Source organism: Phaseolus vulgaris, chromosome 11 (genome assembly GCF_000499845.2).
Source record: "Phaseolus vulgaris cultivar G19833 chromosome 11, P. vulgaris v2.0, whole genome shotgun sequence".
NCBI classification, from domain to species: Eukaryota; Viridiplantae; Streptophyta; class Magnoliopsida; order Fabales; family Fabaceae; genus Phaseolus; species Phaseolus vulgaris.
The window spans coordinates 1,025,853-1,044,571 of record NC_023749.2 but is presented as its reverse complement, the minus strand read 5'-3'; the positions used below and the strand labels follow the sequence as shown (position 1 = coordinate 1,044,571).

General features: G+C 27.2%; 1 protein-coding gene and 1 long non-coding RNA gene across 2 annotated transcripts; one reads left to right on the top strand and one right to left on the bottom strand.

Annotated features, from left to right (window-relative positions):
• Positions 1–305: 305 nt before the first annotated feature.
• Positions 306–1,928, bottom strand: LOC137824260 (uncharacterized). The gene is made up of 2 exons (XR_011083228.1): positions 1,848–1,928; positions 306–1,392 (listed from the first exon to the last, which is right to left on the bottom strand). It is a non-coding gene; the product is annotated as an uncharacterized lncRNA (long non-coding RNA).
• A 12,227-nt stretch (positions 1,929–14,155) lies between these two features.
• On the top strand, positions 14,156–18,626 carry LOC137823689 (alpha-farnesene synthase-like). Its single transcript, XM_068628918.1, has 7 exons — positions 14,156–14,289; positions 15,593–15,863; positions 16,449–16,836; positions 17,141–17,359; positions 17,463–17,604; positions 17,707–17,955; positions 18,084–18,626. Exons 1-7 carry the CDS (start codon positions 14,176–14,178, stop codon positions 18,378–18,380), a joined length of 1,680 nt encoding a protein of 559 aa, XP_068485019.1. The 5' UTR covers positions 14,156–14,175; the 3' UTR covers positions 18,381–18,626.
• The last annotated feature ends 93 nt before the right edge of the window (positions 18,627–18,719 follow it).

Below are 18,719 nucleotides of genomic sequence, written 5' to 3'. Positions count from 1 at the left end.
TTTTTAAAAATATATTTGCTGCACTTAACAGATAGTATATATATATATATAATAGACAGCTCATGCTCTGCTGAATAATTTCCCACATTTTCAATCAATTATTGTACCCTTTAACTGAATTACCTAACATGCTAGTTTAGTTGATAAATATATGCCTCCTTTAAATAATAATGAATAGTTTTGTATCTTGGGTATCATTTTAACTCTCTTTTTCTTACCATACCTTAAAATGATGAATTTTATTTGAAGTTAATTATATTACTGATATAATAAAGTTGTACCGGTCGACACGGACGATCGAGAGGTTTAAGTTAAATAACTTAATTAAATAAAGAATGTGATTACATATGAAACGAGCAGAATCTCTCAGGATTTCAGGAAACCACCAGACACGACCCAGAGACCACTAAGCATGTCTCTAGCCATCAGTTGCTTGACCCACATGGCCAAGGCTCAAGTCAACCTACTAAAAGGATTTCTGAAAGGGGAAAAGGTATGTTTTCATAATATCAGAGAATTCTCATTGAGCATCATCGCTGACTTGAGCGTCGGAGTTCAATCGTAGGTACCCCGCCAACCGGTCGAAGCACGCGAAGAGGAAGGAAAACTTGAAGAATAGGACAGCTAAGGACACGATAATCATTGTGTATCGACTGGATCAACATTGCTCAACCCCAATATTCATACAGGTACAAAAGTGAATTATAACCCTTTAGCAATGGTTATAGAAGAAAAACTGAGGCTTTTGTCAGTAAATTAAAAGCTATATGTGTATAATTCATTTAAAAAATATTACTTAGATTAGTTAAGGTTTTGTTTTCATTAGATTATGAGTCAAATTATACAGTGGTTTTAACAGTAATAATTGAGTTGTTGACTGATACAGTGGTTATAATTTCGTATTCTGTGTTGCATGTTTTAGAGAATGGATACCAAACTGTGTCATGTTCATGTTAAATCATGTACTAATTAATATGTTTGAATTTTTTTAATAAGAAACAAGTGCTGTTGCAAGTTGTCATTAATATATGTTGTTTTATAGATGTGTGTGCTGAACTGCATATGTTTACATCGTGTTCTTTTATGATAAACAATTGAAGCCATGAGTCATGTTCATTCCATCACTTTTTTTTCTCTTATTAGGTGGGAATGGATTTTGCATGCAAGACTACATAAATAGACTGCAAAGTTGCTTCACCTCATCTCAGGAATGTTTCCATGCTGGTTTGGATTGACATGATCTTGAGTTTTGCTTATGTTCTAACACCCTTTTGCTTGTGGAAACAATCAAATGTTAACATGTAACATGTACCACAATAATGAATCAATGATTTTTCATGTTTCATCATTGTGGTCTCCTAATCTCAAAGGACAAATTGCCAATCCACCAACCTGAGAGAGAAAAAAAAAAAACACTGATAAACTTAACCACCTAATTTAATAATTAAAAAGGAAAAAACTGACCCTCCACCTCTAAATTTAGGAAGAATGAAAGAACACCACAAAAAATATATGTAAAGCAAAATGAAGAATCTCTCTCAATTAATTCTTCTTTTGCATCATTAATACATCTGTACTAATTCAAACATGGTATGATGAAAAGGAACAAGACTTCTTATAATTGAAGCAGTACTAAGATTACAACACAATTTAAAGGAAAAATCTTGCTCGAGAGCAAAAATGTGTTAGTGTTTGCATTAAAAGAACTTGGTTGGACAAAGATAATGTGTGTCTCTTAGGAGCAGCACAGCAGGTTTGTTTAATGGGTGGTTAGCCTTTGTTTCCCGGTAGCAGTGCAGGAATTAATTTAGAGTAATCAAAGCACAGAAGAAAACAGAGAAAATCACCTTGACATTCACTGCAGATATGAGTATGAAGTGGCTTGCACGCTCCTCTGCATGTGCTCTGTCTCTAACTTTGGCCAAAATGTTAAGTATTCTGCTTCCAATACCAAATAAAAGACATATGGTTTCAATTCCCCTGGGACCACTTCCACACCATACCCCCTTTTGATATTTTTGTGAAGATGGTGACTTCTCTTACTAGTAGTACTTCTAGCAGTTGTTACCACATTAAAGAGATGCAATCATGGCACAAAAACCAAAACCTTTTCTTTATTTTCTTCATTTCAATAGTGGTGTCTAAGCTCTTGATGACTTGTGCAAATTTTCAAATGTTCCTCTTACTCTCTTCTTTCCCTTTTTTGAACTGCAGTATTTGATTTTAGGATTGTACTTACCATATACTACCTGTCTATCTCAATCCTAAATTCAAGTAGGACTACCAAAATGATGGTATATCTATAGTTACTTTTCCAAATGAGTTGGAATCTACTAACGACATTCTCTACATTTCAGATTTAAATTTGCTAGTAATGAGTGAGACCAACTTTATATAATTGGAGTTATGAAAAGCTATATTCTTGATATATATATATATATATAACACTTGTTTTTTTATCGCAAATCGATTAGAGATTAATATATTTTATTGTTTATAAATGGGTGTAAATTTTATCTTATAAGTCGAGTTTATGAAGTTGAGTTAGGCTGAAAGTTCACTTTTTAATATGGTATTAGAGACATTTAAAATTTATTCTAACAAAAATTTGTTGGATCTATCGTGTTATCTGCGGATCACTCATAACATATATTTTTACGCACGAATTAGTACTCTCTCGATGTGAAATATGTATTGGAGATCAATAAAAACATTATTTTATAAACCAATTTTATAAAATTGAGTTGAACTTAAAGTTAACTTCTTTTAACAACACTCATCATAGAATATAACTTCATTTTAATACAGTTGTTTGTGATCAAGTGCAGAGAGGCTATGTATTTGAACAGCATAACTAGGAATTTACTCAAACCAAAGTTTACTACATACATTTAAATATTTACATGTTAAAGTATGCAGAAGTTACACAGTCTGAAGGCTGTGGTTATTTATCAGGAAGATGTTTTAATTATGATTCTCCTATTCATTTTTCCACACAGATATGATGACTAAGAAAAGGAGAAAAGTGACATTCATTTCAATTAGTATAGAAATATCTAACAACTGAAAATAATATTCTAAAAAGATGTAGTTAAACTATAAAAAGAAGAAGCAGGAACTGTTCTACTCTGTGATCTATGTACATGCATATAATCAGTGTTTTTTTGTCACAATGTACTGCTTGTCACGTGTTTCCTAGTACAGAAAAAAAAGTGTTGATGTTATTATCATAACAAGAATTAAGAAAGGTTGAAAATTACCCTTAATTATCACTAACTCAGTAGAGTTTAAACATGATTGATGATGACTTAGCTTTGTTCCAGTATTAACTCCATATTGTACTGGTTGAAGCTTCTTCTGTTTGTAATAAGTAAAAACTAAAAACCTGCTGTCAATATTGCACTCTGAACATGATAGATATCTTTCAGCTTTTCTGATGGCATAACACAGCTAGTGTTGAAAAGGTGGCAGCTTTTTCCCAGTCATTTTGTGATCATATCACTGTAAAATATGAATACAAGTTAAAATAAAGTATTGAAAAAAAAAGCTATAAATCTCTCACCCCTCTCTGATACCAATCATTGTTGTGATTCTCATCACTTTATCTTTAATAAAAACTGCTTAAAACACTTTATACAGTTTGTTTATCTTGATTTATACACACAGTGTGCTTATACACTTTTGGCAGTATTGAAAGGGTTTTTGTGTGATTAAATAGTGGAAGTGATGATGAAAAAAATATTGAAAAATGAGAAGATAATAAGTAGAGAGAAGAATGAATGAAAAGTTGGTAGAAAGTAAATGCAATTAATGAGTGAAGGAGCAATGTTGTGGTAAAAGAGAAAGAGAAAGAGAAAGAGAAAGAGAAAAAGGTGGAATGAATAAGATGCCGTGGGGTGTATTTGGTTGAGTGAGTGCACATCATTTTCCAAAGTATTGTCGTTTCTGACTACAAATAATATCCATTTTTCAGACATCACCCTTTAATACAATCAATACTTCAAAACAAAAAGGACTCTCTGCAACTTGCAACTTCAAAACCCACACCATTGTTTTATTCACCAATTCCTCTTTTAACCACTGTCTTTAGAAACACCTACAAAAATATTACTCTCAGACACCTCAGTGTTTATTCACATGTAACATGTTTCTATGATGCTTCTGCATAAAAAGTTCCTGTTTATAGTTAATGATTTATGTTTTTGTTTGTGTAGTTTTTAACATTGATAAGATGTTAGAGATTCACATGGACTAAAAGTTAAATATATTTTATAGTATATAAATTGGTACAAATTTTATCTTATAAATCAACTAAGTTGAAGTAAGGTTTAAGTCTATTTATTAATATGATATCAAAGTCGTTTTATATATATCTTAACAATTGTTTGTTGAATTTATGAGATGATCATCCACTATCGGATCGTTATTGGATCTAATGATTGTTTGTTGCATTTATCAGAGATCGTTATCGAACTATCCACAATATATAGTCTTATGCATGAGTTGGTTGTCTCGGTATGATGAAATGTATCAGAGATTTCACATTAACTATAAATTATGACATTTCATGGTATATAAATAAATGTAAATTTCACCTTATAGATCGATTTATAGAGATTCAGCGTGTATCTTTTTTTTTTTATGTGATTATGTATTGATTAAGAGGTATTTTGTATGCATGACAAAAGTAGGCGTGAGCATCAGTGTTAAAACTCAGAAATGGTTTAATATAAGATGCTAATATGAGACTAAATCTTTAATTACAAATGATTTTGAGAGATAATGACAGGTTATTGGGTGGTCTTGTGTCTAATCCAACTCACTCACTTTGTTTTTTTTGTCCAAATAATCTTTACTTTTGATCACAACCTCCCAATAAAGGGTTATTTAAACTGCTACGAGTGGGAAAGTTTTTGTTCCATCATTTATGAAGTTAATCAAATATTATTAGAATATTGTTTCAACTAAATCTTCTCATATTTTTCATCATACACTACACCACTATCACTTTGAGGCCAATTCTTTCTGCACCCCGTGGTTTTATCCTGCACCATATAGGATGGTGAAAATACTGTTTTGCCCTTGATGAAATAACATTAATCCCACATCACATCCTTTTCATCTTTTCAGGCGCACCATCATAGAGTCACACACTCTGTCCTCTTCTCTTACTTTAGGGTTTAAGGTTTATAGTTTCAGAGATTATTAAAACATATTTCACTTTTATATAATTGTATTTTAGATTGAGTAATTTATAAAAAATTGAATTGCGCAATCCATAACATATAATGTACCATTTAAAAGATATATTTCAAAATATAAAATTTACATTTTGAATTGTATAATCCATAATTCAAAAATTTATCCCATGATGTACAATCTTTAATGCAAAATTTAGATTCCAAATTGCATATTTTGGCATGCAAAATTTGTATTCAATATTATACAATTTAGAATAAAAAAATTATATTTTGGATTACCCATAAAAATTTGTGTTTCGAATTATACGATTCAGAATAAAAATATCATAAATATTAACATCTAAATTCTCTGTAATATGAAAAGTCTTTAGATTCTACGTTCCAAAATTGGAAAGCTGAGAAAGGTAATTTTAATATTTTCTGAAACATAAGGGTGCAGGAGTAAAACACGGAGGTGCACGAAGAATTTTGCAATGTTTTAAAAGTTAGGTTAAAAAGCTGGAAAAGGGTTTAGTTGGAGAGTTATGGGCCTAAGATTCACGGGGCGTTTTCCTTCATGGGCCATAGATCCGTAATAGACCCAAAAAAATCGAAAGCTTGGAAAATAAAAAAATTGGATTATTAATATGGATCAGAAATTATGATGTTACACTTATTATAGTTTTATATTTTCTATTGAGGGAAAACATATGTTATTTTTTTTTTAAAAAGTATTATGATGCTAAACTCATTATACTTTTATATTTTCTGTGTACGAATTTTATTTTTTCCATTTGCTAAAAATAATATATTGCCTTTTTATAGATTTAATATTTTTATTACTAAATAATTTAAACAAATTATTCAATTATTTATGAAAAAAAATTATATGACATCGAAAAATGTTACATTATAAAATCTAATAGACTAGTTTCACAAAAATGATTTTTTTTATATATTTTAATACAGTTTCGCCAAACTGGAATCACTTTTTAAATTTAGAAAAACAAAGTTATAATATTAATAATAGAATAAAAATTATAATAAATAGAACTTAAAAGTGTAATTAAAATAAGTTATTTAGAAAATAAAATTTATAAAAGTTTAATATTAATTAAAGACTTAAATAATAAATATTTCAAAATTATTTTAACCATGAAATAAAATTAAAAAAAAAATTATATACAAAATTTCACATAAATTTTCTTTATTTTATTTATTTCAATTTCGACTTCTACAATTGATAACTTTTAGTTACTAGTTATTTTTTTCATTTTTCAACTAATTCCAATTATTAGATTTAAATAACTTTTCAGTTATTTTTTCATATGTAATTGACCATTCCAAGACATTCTCGTACTGTGTACCAGTTGATCATGACTTTATCATTACAAAAAAAAATGCATTAATGTAAATGAAATATTAACTTGGAATAAGTCATACATTAGATTAGGTAATACATCTCTTAATCATAGTGTATATTTTAACATCGATCCAACAATAAAATAGTCAACCAAAACCATCTAAATAAACACAATCATAAAGACAAAAATACATCATTATTACAACATTTATTGCATCCGAATACCAAACATTTATTTTGAGTGACAGATAACTTTGTCTGGAACCTAAACTCAAACACTAAAACAAAACATTGAAGGATAATAGAATCAAAGAAATAAATCAATTTGTTCACTGGAGTTAATGTCTTACCCTAAACCTTTAACCTTAAGTGTTATGGATAAATGTAAAAAAAAATTACAAACAAAAATAGTGATTTAAACTAAACTCATGTGATTATTTAATTTCACTCTCTTGCTAAGTCTCATACTCACTTCTATGTTATTTTTTAATTAACTTTATCTATAATTTATAATTAAAAAAACAATTAATATAGACATTAGTAAATTACATTTATTTATGAATAGTAAATAAGTTTTACCAATTCATTCATCTTATACCTAAACTATAATGCAGAACAAACTGTAAAAAACATGTTGATTACATTTATTAAGATTTGTAAATAAGTTTTAGGTCTAATAAATGATAATTACACCTAGTTAGGGTTAAGCTATTTCTTGATTACATTTTTCTCTTCTTCATTTTTATAATTTTTGACCCAATCTAACTACAGTCATAATTTATATTAATTATTTTCAGTATAAAAAAAAAAATATGTATGACTCATTAAAATTATGAGATTAGAGAAAATATGATTTTGATATATTAAATCCTAATTTTTCCTTGCTTGCCATCAATTGCAGCCATTATAGAAAGAAAACTGAATTTAGCATTAATTACAATAAGTTAACGATTTAACGTTCTTCAAACTTTTGTCTTTAAATTAGATAATATTATTATTTTATTTTAATAAGATACAAAATGTCTAATTGTCATTCATAATTTTTCTTCTATATTTTGATTGATTGAATCCAAACACACTAATGACTCGAATAGATATAGAAACCTACCATTAAAAAAAAATAAAATCAAATAGAAACTAATTTTTATATACCAAAATAATTAATTACAATAATAACTAGATTAGAGACCATTTTAAAAACTAAAACAAAATGGTTTCTAAATTAGTTCTTATTATTGTCAAATAGTTTCTAAATTGGTATCTAATTAGCAACCAAAGTCTTAACTACCAATTATTTTTATTCTAAATTTGGTAGCAAAAATCTTGGTTGCTAATTAGATACCAATTTAGAAACCATTTAACAATAATATAAACTAATTTAGAAACCAAAAATTTATTTAGTCCCTAAAATGGTCTCTAATTTAGTCACTATAACAACTAATTATTTTTTGTCTCTTTCCACCAAAATATATATATATATATATATATATATATATATATAAGTTTTACGATTTTTTTATCCAAATATGAAACATTATTTATTGTTTTTAAAATCTAAACTTCAGTTTTTTAAGTCGAGTTTCTATTTTCTCTATGTTTCTTTTTTTTTTAATAAAAAACTGAAGCTTCTTTCAATTGGATTTTTCTTTTGAATGAATCAAATCTTTGATTCTTTTTAACAATATAATCTTCGTTACTTGTCATTTATTAGGAAAACATGTTAATTAATCTTATAATTGTTATTATCCATCTTTTATTTAATTATAACTCTAATGATTGAGTCGACATTCTAATAGTTACATTAACTTGATTTATAATACTATTCTATATGAACTTTGGAATATTCTCATTTTATCAAGTATTCCTAATTTGAAAATTTGAGGTTGATGGTCAAAGTGGTGTTCTAAGAACCTACGTTTTATTATCTAAAATTACAAATTGATGTTTTTGAAGATTGTGATTATATATGGTTATGGTGTGACCTTATTATTATCTTAAAATTGAGATTTAATTTGGAATTTTCATGGCATTAATAGTGGAAAATTCATAAGTATTTCATATACTAGTTTTTTTTTTAATAAGAGATTATAAAAAAAAAGATGAATTGAGAAATTACTAAAAAAATCATGAAATAAAAACCAATTTTAGAGAAAAAAATAATTAGTTACTTTAATGATTAAATTAAAGACTATTTTACAAACTATTTTTTTTCTAAATTAGTGTCTATTATTGTTAAATGGTTTCTAAATTGGTAACTAGTTAGCTACCAAATTTAGAATATAAATAATTGGTGGTTAAAACATTGGTAACTAATTAGATACTAATTTAGAAACTATTTAACAATAATATAAACTAATTTAGAAACCAATCTCTAATTTAACCACTATAACAACTAATTATTATTTTTTTCTCTAAAATTAAATTTTATTTCATGATTCTCTTGTATTGAATGTTCATTAGTACTAATAGAAAATGAACATCAGAAAAATAAGAAATACATTTTATCGAATCATACAAGTACAATGAATAATAAATTTACAACAAAATAAATAATTAATAAAAAAAATTTAAAACGTGACAAAATAAAAATGATCAGTCATGAGGAGCATTGGAAAACATGGAATAAACAGAAGACTTAAGAAATTAAAATACAAGAGAGATAAATGACAGGAAAAATAAATGACAAAAAAATTATTATGATTGTTTCAACGCCTTCCCATTCACATCGTTATAAATGTGCGATTTGCGCTTCAACTTGTACACCAAACAACTTCAAATTTATCATTTAAAACATTATTTTGAAAAAAAAAGAGTAATCCAAAGTTGTGGTTGACAACTTTTCTCAGGATTAAAATGCTAATACAAAAATTAAAAAACAAAGATTAAAGTTTTACATTATTGAAGTTCATTTTTAGTTTTTTATAAAAATAATATTATGAATCTTTGAAATATTATACTTTAGCATATGATCCACTTTTAGAAAAATCAAATTTATATTGGTAAATCGTGTCATTTAAGACATGTATTCCACGTACTATTTAAAACTCAACATTGTTTTGGTTTCATGTTTGCTTATTGATGCAGAAATCTATAAGTGATTGTTATATGTTTCAGATTTAGATATTTAAAAGGTCATTTTCGTGCTTCATTTAAGCTTTCAGATAGTCATATACAAAAATGAGTTATGAGTTATGAATTTTGGAATGATGAGTTGTAAATGATGCTGAAGATCAGGATCCGACACTTATTTATGTTTGCTGCTTACGAATCTTGACATCCATAAAGTTATTTATGTTGTCAAAATAAGCTTCCGGATGACCAAATCCAGAAGTAACATATTAATTTTGGACTTATATCTAAAACTTTCTGATTTGACTTACGAATATCAACACGTGGAAGACTAAATCTTTTAAATCAAGAAAAAACATTTCATGAAAATATATTGAATGCAAATTTAAATTGATCTGGTACACGAAAAATCAGCCATTTATAATTTGGCAAAATGCATGCAACCCGATAAAATGAAAAAATTTAAGTTTAGAAAAAAATGAATTAATTTTACCAAAAATAGCCAAATAAGACAAAGGAGTCAACTTCGGTTTGAAAACTTGTCACCCCAAAAGTGACCACACATGTTATTTTCGGGTTTAGAAACGAATATCAATTAGACCAAACCACAAAATACATACATCTTTTATTTCGATAGAAAAATCATAATTTAAATATATTTAAATACATTAAATTTGAACTTACCTTGTTTTAAATTATTTTATTTTAAATGTATTTAAATAAAATAATTTTAATTTAATATATATATATATATATATATTTTTAAGATAAATAATTTCAATTATTATTATATTAAAAATATTATTTAAATATTAACTAAGTGTTAAAATTTTAATAATATTTGGTAGTAGATATTCGATGTCATGTTTTGTTAAAGTTTTTTTTAAAATTATTTTATATTTTTAATTTTTTTAATTTACGGAATTATTTTGTTATAAAATATGTTAATTCAAATCATACTAAAGTAAGATAGTATGAGGTTGAGTTCATACAAGATTAATCAATTCAGTCCAAATTAGAATTAAGTCAAGTCGACCAAAGTTCAGATCAAATCAAGTTGGTTTGGGTATAAATTAAACTGTAGATTAGCCAAATCAATCCGAGTCCAAATCAAATTAAATAGATCTATACATGGAAATAAGTTAATTTTTGTCTGGTTCAAATAAAATAAAAAATTGAAGTATATTTTATGTTTATCCAAGTCATAATCAATTCATATTTAATCGAATTATAACGTCCTAATAGTATGATAGAAAAAATTATTATTATTTTTTAAGAGTTTTCATTTAAATTTAGAAGATGTTTTACTTTTATAGGAAAAACAAAACATGATGTATAGTTTTTTTTTTTTTTTTAAACAAATGGTGTATAGTATAACTTTTGTTTAAGAAAACGTGGTGCATTACTTTAGTTAAAAAAACATGTACGATTGTTTAAACACGTGCGAGATAAAGTCGTAATAATGAATCGCAACTTATAAAGTGAACCATTTAGCACGTGTTTAAACCCTAAAAAATTATCCTTTTTTTGTGAACATTTTAGACCATACAATTTCTCTTCTCAAATTAAAACCTGTTTGGATAGACTCAATCTCATTTAAGGAAGAAAAAAAATAATTATTGCAAATATAATGTTAAACTAAAGAGAAATATTTCTTTGAGACTCTTAAAAAAACCCACTTTAATAATATAATAATGTATATTAAAATTTTAAATTAAAATCTAAAATAAATATCATTAAAATATTTTTATTTAGGAGTGTTAAATGAATATTTTTTATTTAATGAGTATTAAAATATCATCATCCTAAACCAAAATTTAAATTTTTTTAATGAATTACATTTTTACGTGAAAACTTCGAAGACTTAGAATTAATGAAGGGAAGGAAGGTTAGAACCTAAAAATTTGAGATTTATGAGAATTAAGGATTAGATTAGTGTAATATTTTTAATTTATATAGTTTTGGAATATTATTTTTTATGTATTGAATTTTATTAAATATATAAAAAAATAAAAAATAAATTCAAAACATAAATATTTTAAAATTTACATAAAAAATAAATATATTTTTATATTTTCATGTAAAATAATTGAAATCTAACTCAGTTATCCATAATATGAATAAGGTATGAAGTTAGAAATCCTAACATTGAGCAAGAAAAACAAATATATATATATATATAATATTTTAAAATTAAAATTAAAAAGAATTAAATCTCCTATGAATTAATTAAAGATTGATGGAATTCACATGATATTTGGTACTGTTCATGAAAGAACCCAGAGACGTTGAAATGACCACAAATAAAATGAAAGTAAAATAAATGAAGGATAAGAAAATCTGAATTTTTGTGGTTCACGTAAATCTTAGGGCACTCCTTAAAAATTTGGTCACAACAAAAATTGACATTATTTTTTATAAATATTAAAATATGTGATTTTGATAACTCATCATGTCATATATATCATAGGTGTCATAGGTGGACTGATGGGTTGGTGGTTGACCCATCATTTTTAAAACTTTTTGTAATATTTATTTTTTAAAATATATTTATTTTGTTGTAATTATTGGTATTATTATTTTTATAATAAAAATGTAAAAAATAATAATAAAATTGAATATTTTAATCAAATCAAAATTTAATATGTATCAAAACAAAATAAATATAAATAATAATTCAATAAATCAAATGATACATAAAGAAATTAATATAAATACAATTTTGTATAAAGTATTGACAATCATTAATTTTTTATTTTAAAAGCATGACACCCTTCTAAAAAACACCCTAAATAAAGGATGAAAGAATGATCCTTCTTACCTTGCTTACTACCGACGAGTTGGCAGGTTAGGCGAAAAGAGCCAATGCGAGTTGACAGATTCAAAAGGTTAAGACAAATTCTCCCACCACCTTCATACAATCTCTTAGCACTTCCATAGTAGTTTTTAATTTCAACAATATTCTTCTATGTATGGTGGAGAGTGTAGTGTTTTCTTCTTCATTTCCAATGGGTGTTAGTTGCTTGTGGTGGTTGATGGTGAACATTGGTGGCTGAGGTAGGTTTTGTGGTATTTTAATTGGTGGTGGTTGTGTTTTCGTTAACTTCTTATACAATCTAAAAGCAATAAAACCAAAAAAAAAAAAAAACTAGCGAGATGCAAAAATGAAGTATAAAACTAAAAGAAAAGATTATCTTCACACTATAGAAGAAACTTTTGTTTTTAAGGGTTCAAAATTTGCTTCAGATTGCAATAACAATCCACTTCATGAAACTATTGCAAGTGCAAGAATATTTATTTTCTTGATAAAATTGATATGATGTTGTTTGAGGAAAAACTTATAACTACAAGACCCAAACACTCACGTCAGTGTGGATTTATCTTTTGGAATAAATTAAAACATGTCAAATGATAAAACCACTATTTGAAATGTTGCAACTGACTGCGACTAGAGAAAAATGATAGTGTTTTGGTTAGAATGGAGATATGGGGTGTGAGAGTATAATTGAGATTATTTAAAAATATGAGGTTATATTTCATTTAGAACTATTTAATTTTTTTAAAAAGTTAAAATCGACTCTGGTGTGAGGGTGTAATTGAAATTATTTAAATTTATGAGATTATACTTCATTGTGAAAAGTTAATTTATCCTACTTAAATAAAGACAGGTTGATGGATTGAACTGTTAAATCCGACCCACTTTATTACTCATATCTATATTGAAATTGACAAAATTTTGAAATAAATTTTATAATTAACCTTTTATCTTCTTTATAATATCAATTTTATTTTCTTTGTTAGATTATATTTATTTTATGTATAACTTTTTTTTCAAAATTTTATTCCCAACACACCCTACATTCCAAAGGATAAAATATTTCTTGAAAGTGAACATTACAAAAACAGGATAAATTATAAAGAAACGTGTCTTTTATACACAAGAAACATTACAAAAACAACACTTCCTAAAAAAACAAGTTTTAAAAAAGTGCTTCAAATGTCTTCCAAATCACTACACCCTACATCCTTTCATAAATAATAGCTTCAAGGACCATAAAATTTGTTAAAAACCTAAAAAAAAGGGGGAAAACATAAAACTAGTGTCCTCAAAATAAATATATATTTGGAATCTTACTTTTCATGTATTGAATTTTGTTAAATATATACCAAAAAACTTATTTTAAAATCATGATAAAAACAATTATGTTTTTATTTTTCATGTGAAATAAATCAACTCCAACTCAATCATCCATAATATGATTTATACAAGGTATGAAGTTAAAAATACACATTGAATGAGATATAATATTATATATATATGCAGGTATTTGGTACTCTTGATGATTTATAGCTCCACCTGAGAATAAATCTGAATTTTTGTGGCTCACACAGTGCTTAAAAAGTTGATAACAAAAAAGTCACATCATTTTGTAGGAATAGTCTTAATTTTGCACTGGTTATTGGGTAACATAACATGTGACTACTTAGGTAGCCATGTGTGGCCTATATAAAGGGAGTTAGTATGCAGAAACACAGCACAATCACTTTCTGCATTTCTGCAAAATGAGTCAATCAAACTTCAATCTCTCTTCTCAAATTTTATCACGTAGATCTGCACACTATAAACCAAACATTTGGAAATACCAATTTCTCCAGTCACTTGGCAGCAAATATCATGTGAGATACTTTCTTACCTATTCATATATATGTGTGTGTTTCTCCTTTCATTTACTCATTTTGATTTGTTTAAACATTTTCTCTATTTCTACAACATTCTAAATTTAGTATTATTGTATTAGAAACTTTTATTTTTTTTTGTATTTTGTACCACTTTTTCTTTTCTGTCTACATCAGTACTTAACTCAGAATTTTGATGTTGGAAAACGAAATAAACAATTGATAGAGACTCAACCCACATCTTTTTTAAAAGAACTAAATGGAAAATAAGTATGTATTGTGTTTTAATAAATGAAGATAAAATTTGTATTATGTTGAGATATAAAATCGTAAGATTAGGATCTCCAACACATCTTCTCACGCTGAAACTGTCAACTCGTGTACGATACTATATATTATGGGTGATTCAATAGCGGTTCGATAGCGGCAACTCGTGTACGATACTATATATTATGGGTGATTCAATAGCGGCCCGATAGCGGGTGACACGATAGGCCCAACACAAACACTCGTTAGGATAGACTCGAAATGACTCTGATACCATATTACAAAGTGGACTTTAAGTCTAACTCAACCCCATAAAACCGGCTCATGGGATGAGGTTTGCACTCACTTATATACAATGAAATGTCCTAATCTCTAGTCGATGTAGGATCTCTAACATGATATGATATTAAAAAATAAATTTAAAAATTTAATTTAATATTATAAAACTGATTCATAAGATAAAATTTGTACACATTTATATACTATTATTTATCTTTAATATTTACAAAATTAAAAGTTATTTAAGCATCTTCCAATATTATGAATTGCATGTTTGTATATATTCATCCAATATTATTTTGTTCACATCTGCCTCAACCTTTAAGAACAAAAGTTCAAATTTTGTTTCATTCGGGAGGCTAGTGTCATGAACATTGCTCAAAGACAATACTTTTTACACTACATCAAATAAATTTTGTAGTCATGTTACACTTTTCATTATCATTATTATGGTTATTATTTTTATTATTATTAATGTTATTTTTATTATATTAGCAATAATAATAATAATAATAATAATTAATAATTTGGATTTAGATTTAGATTTTATAACATATTAGTCTAGTTTATGGTTGATTCTAAAGTAAAAAAAATGGTGTAGTCATAAAATGTTCTCAACATGTTAAAGTTCTAATTAACCCAAAGATTTGAATAAGTTTTTAGTCTTTGGTATTAAAAGTTCATCATTTTCATTAATAAGCTTGATATGCATGGATTGATGTTTGTTTATATTTATAATTTGTTGCAATTTGTGCAGAAGGATGAATTTGTTGCAGTGTTAAACAAGAGAATGATGGAAGTGAAGAGTGTATTTGTACAAGAGAAGGATATTTTTAAAAAATTAGAGTTGGTTGATTGGATCCAAAAACTAGGCCTTGCCAACCATTTTCAAAAGGAAATAAATGGCTTTCTTGAATCTTTAGCAGTTCATGTCAAAACCAGCACTTTCAATCTTAGTTCAGAACATTTGCACCTATCTGCATTATCCTTCAGGCTTCTAAGAAATCATGGATATGCAGTTTTGCCAGGTAACAAAGCTTTCTCTCTCTGACTCACTCAGTACAAGCTTTCTCTCTCTGACTAACTCAGTACAGTACAAGAAAATTGTGGAATAGAAACTAATTTTAGAGACCTAACTAATTAGTTACTATGTTGACTAAACTAGAGTCCATTTTATAAACTAAAAAATTATTGATATATAAAGTAGTTTATATTATTAATAAAAATTTATAAAGTAGTTTGTAAATTGGTATCTAACTATTAGCAATTAGGGTTTATCTACTAACTACTTATATTTTAAATTAGTTTCTATCAATCTTTTAGAGACTAATTTAGAATCTAAAATATTAGTAGTCAAAATCTTGGTAGCTGATTTAGATACCAATTTATAAACTATTTTATAAATTTTTATTAGTAATAGAAATAACTTTAGATATCTGTACTTTTTTTTTAGTCTCTAAAATAATATCTAAGTTAGTTAATATAGTGACTAATTATTTTGAGTTTCTAAATTTGATTATTATTTAATAATTTTCTTATTGTGTATGTTGGTCATTACTCGACATCAGGTTAATTAACAATATAATTTTTTGTTAATTACTTGTCAAACTCAGATATATTAAGCAAGTTCTTAGATAAAAAGGGTGATGTGATGAGGACAATTAGCCCACATGTTGGTGATGTTAAAGATGTTGTGGAGCTTTTGGAGGCCTCACATTTAGGCTTGGAAGGAGAAAAGATAATGGATGAGGCAAAAATTTGTGCCACAAATTCTCTCAATTCCATCAAGAAGGACCAACTATCTAATAATGTAGATGTTGAAAGAATGGTCCACTCATTGGAGCTTCCCTCCCATTGGAGAGTACAATGGTTTGAAGTGAAATGGCACATAAAGCAATACAACAAGGAGAAAAATATGGACCCCATTTTACTTGAAATGTCTAAATTAAATTTCAATATGATTCAGGCCACACTTCAATTGGAGCTCAAGGAATTATCCAGGTATATATACTTTTAAACTAACCAAAATAACTCTGATAAAGAAAATATCAGTCTTTCATATGTTTTTTTTAATCAGCAAATAAATAAATAAAATAAAATGAGATACTTGAGGAGTGTTTCAGACACTTGAAGAATGTTCCAATACTTATACAGAAACTTCAAAAATGTCTCAATCTTTATACACAAAATGACCAAAGCCAATTTACTCACCACCGGAACCATAAACCCTAAATCAACCCTAAACCAACGTACATTCTTCATCAGGTTTCTATTTGTTGTTACAATACTTCAATTTTTTGTTTAGGTGGTGGGAGAATCTTAGCATAAAAGAGGAATTGAGCTTTGCAAGGAATAGGTTGGTTGAAAGCTTCATGTGTGCAGCAGGAGTTGCTTTTGAGCCCAAGTACAAATCCATCAGAAAATGGCTCACCAAAGTTATTGTTTTGGTACTAGTCATTGATGATGTTTATGATATACATGCCTCATTTGAAGAGTTGAAGCCCTTCACAATGGCATTTGAGAGGTTTGTTTCATTACTACAAAAGTTAAAAGATTGTTACATCTAACCTTCCTTATAGTACATGTTTAGGGTTATTAGAAGAATCTCATGAGTGTCCTATTCACAGATGGGACGACACAGAACTTGAAGAACTCCCAACGTACATGAGAACATGCATCCATGCACTTCAAGATGTCACAAATGAAATTGCTTATGAAGTTGGAGGAGAACATAACTTTCACTTGGTGTTAACTTACCTAAAGAAAACGGTAACATTACACATTACTATAATATAACCACTTCTCTTAATCTGTTTTTTTTTCAAACACAGATTAATGTAGTATTACTAATGACTATAACCACTTTGTCAGTGGATAGAGTTTTGCAAAGCATTATACAAGGAGGCAAAGTGGTACAACATGGGATACATTCCATCCCTGCAAGAATATTTAAGCAATGCATGGATTTCATCTTCAGGGCCTGTAATTTTACTGCATTCGTATCTTGGTACAATGTACCAAGTTAAAGATTCCATGGACCATTTTCTACAGACATACGAGGATTTGGTGTACAATGTTTCCCTTGTGATCAGACTTTGCAATGATTTAGGAACCAGTGTGGTATATAATCCATCTTTGTTTTACAGTTTCAATCATACACTACTAGAAAATCAGAAACCAATTTTAGAGACTAAAAATAAGATTAGTTGTGATATTGCATCGCTAATAATGGACAGTGAAATTCACAGGCTGAAAGAGAAAGGGGTGATGCAGCTTCTTCAATCGTATGCTATATGAATGAAAAGGGTGTTTCAGAGGTAAAAGCAAGAAAGCATATCCAAGATAAAATTCTTGAAGCATGGAAGAAGATAAACAAGAAGTGTTTTGCTTCTTCTTCTTCTTCTTGTTGTGTGGAGCCATTTGTTACTCAAGCAATAAACGCAGCTCGTGTAGCACACACCCTTTATCAAAATGGAGATGGTTTTGGAATCCAAGATAAAGATATCAAAAAACATATCTTGTCACTAGTTGTTGAACCCCTTTAATTGTACAAGTTTACAATTCTATTTCTTTATCTAAAATTTCAATTTTCACATAAAATAATGAAAATGTCATTTTTTTTCATATTGAATCAAAGGTTATATACTGTGGTTCCATGTAATTGTTTACCTGTCTTAGTTTCTCAACTTTTGTATTAGTTTCTCATTTCAATTTAATGTGATAATTATGTAATAAAAAAGAAAACATTTTGTTATGATTATAAGAGAATGTATGGAGCAAACATAAAATAAAAATGCAACTTACACACTTTTCCAAATCAATCATTGAATCATTTCAAAGTTCTATTTTTTTTCAGAAAAAAAAAATATTGCTCTAAACTGATC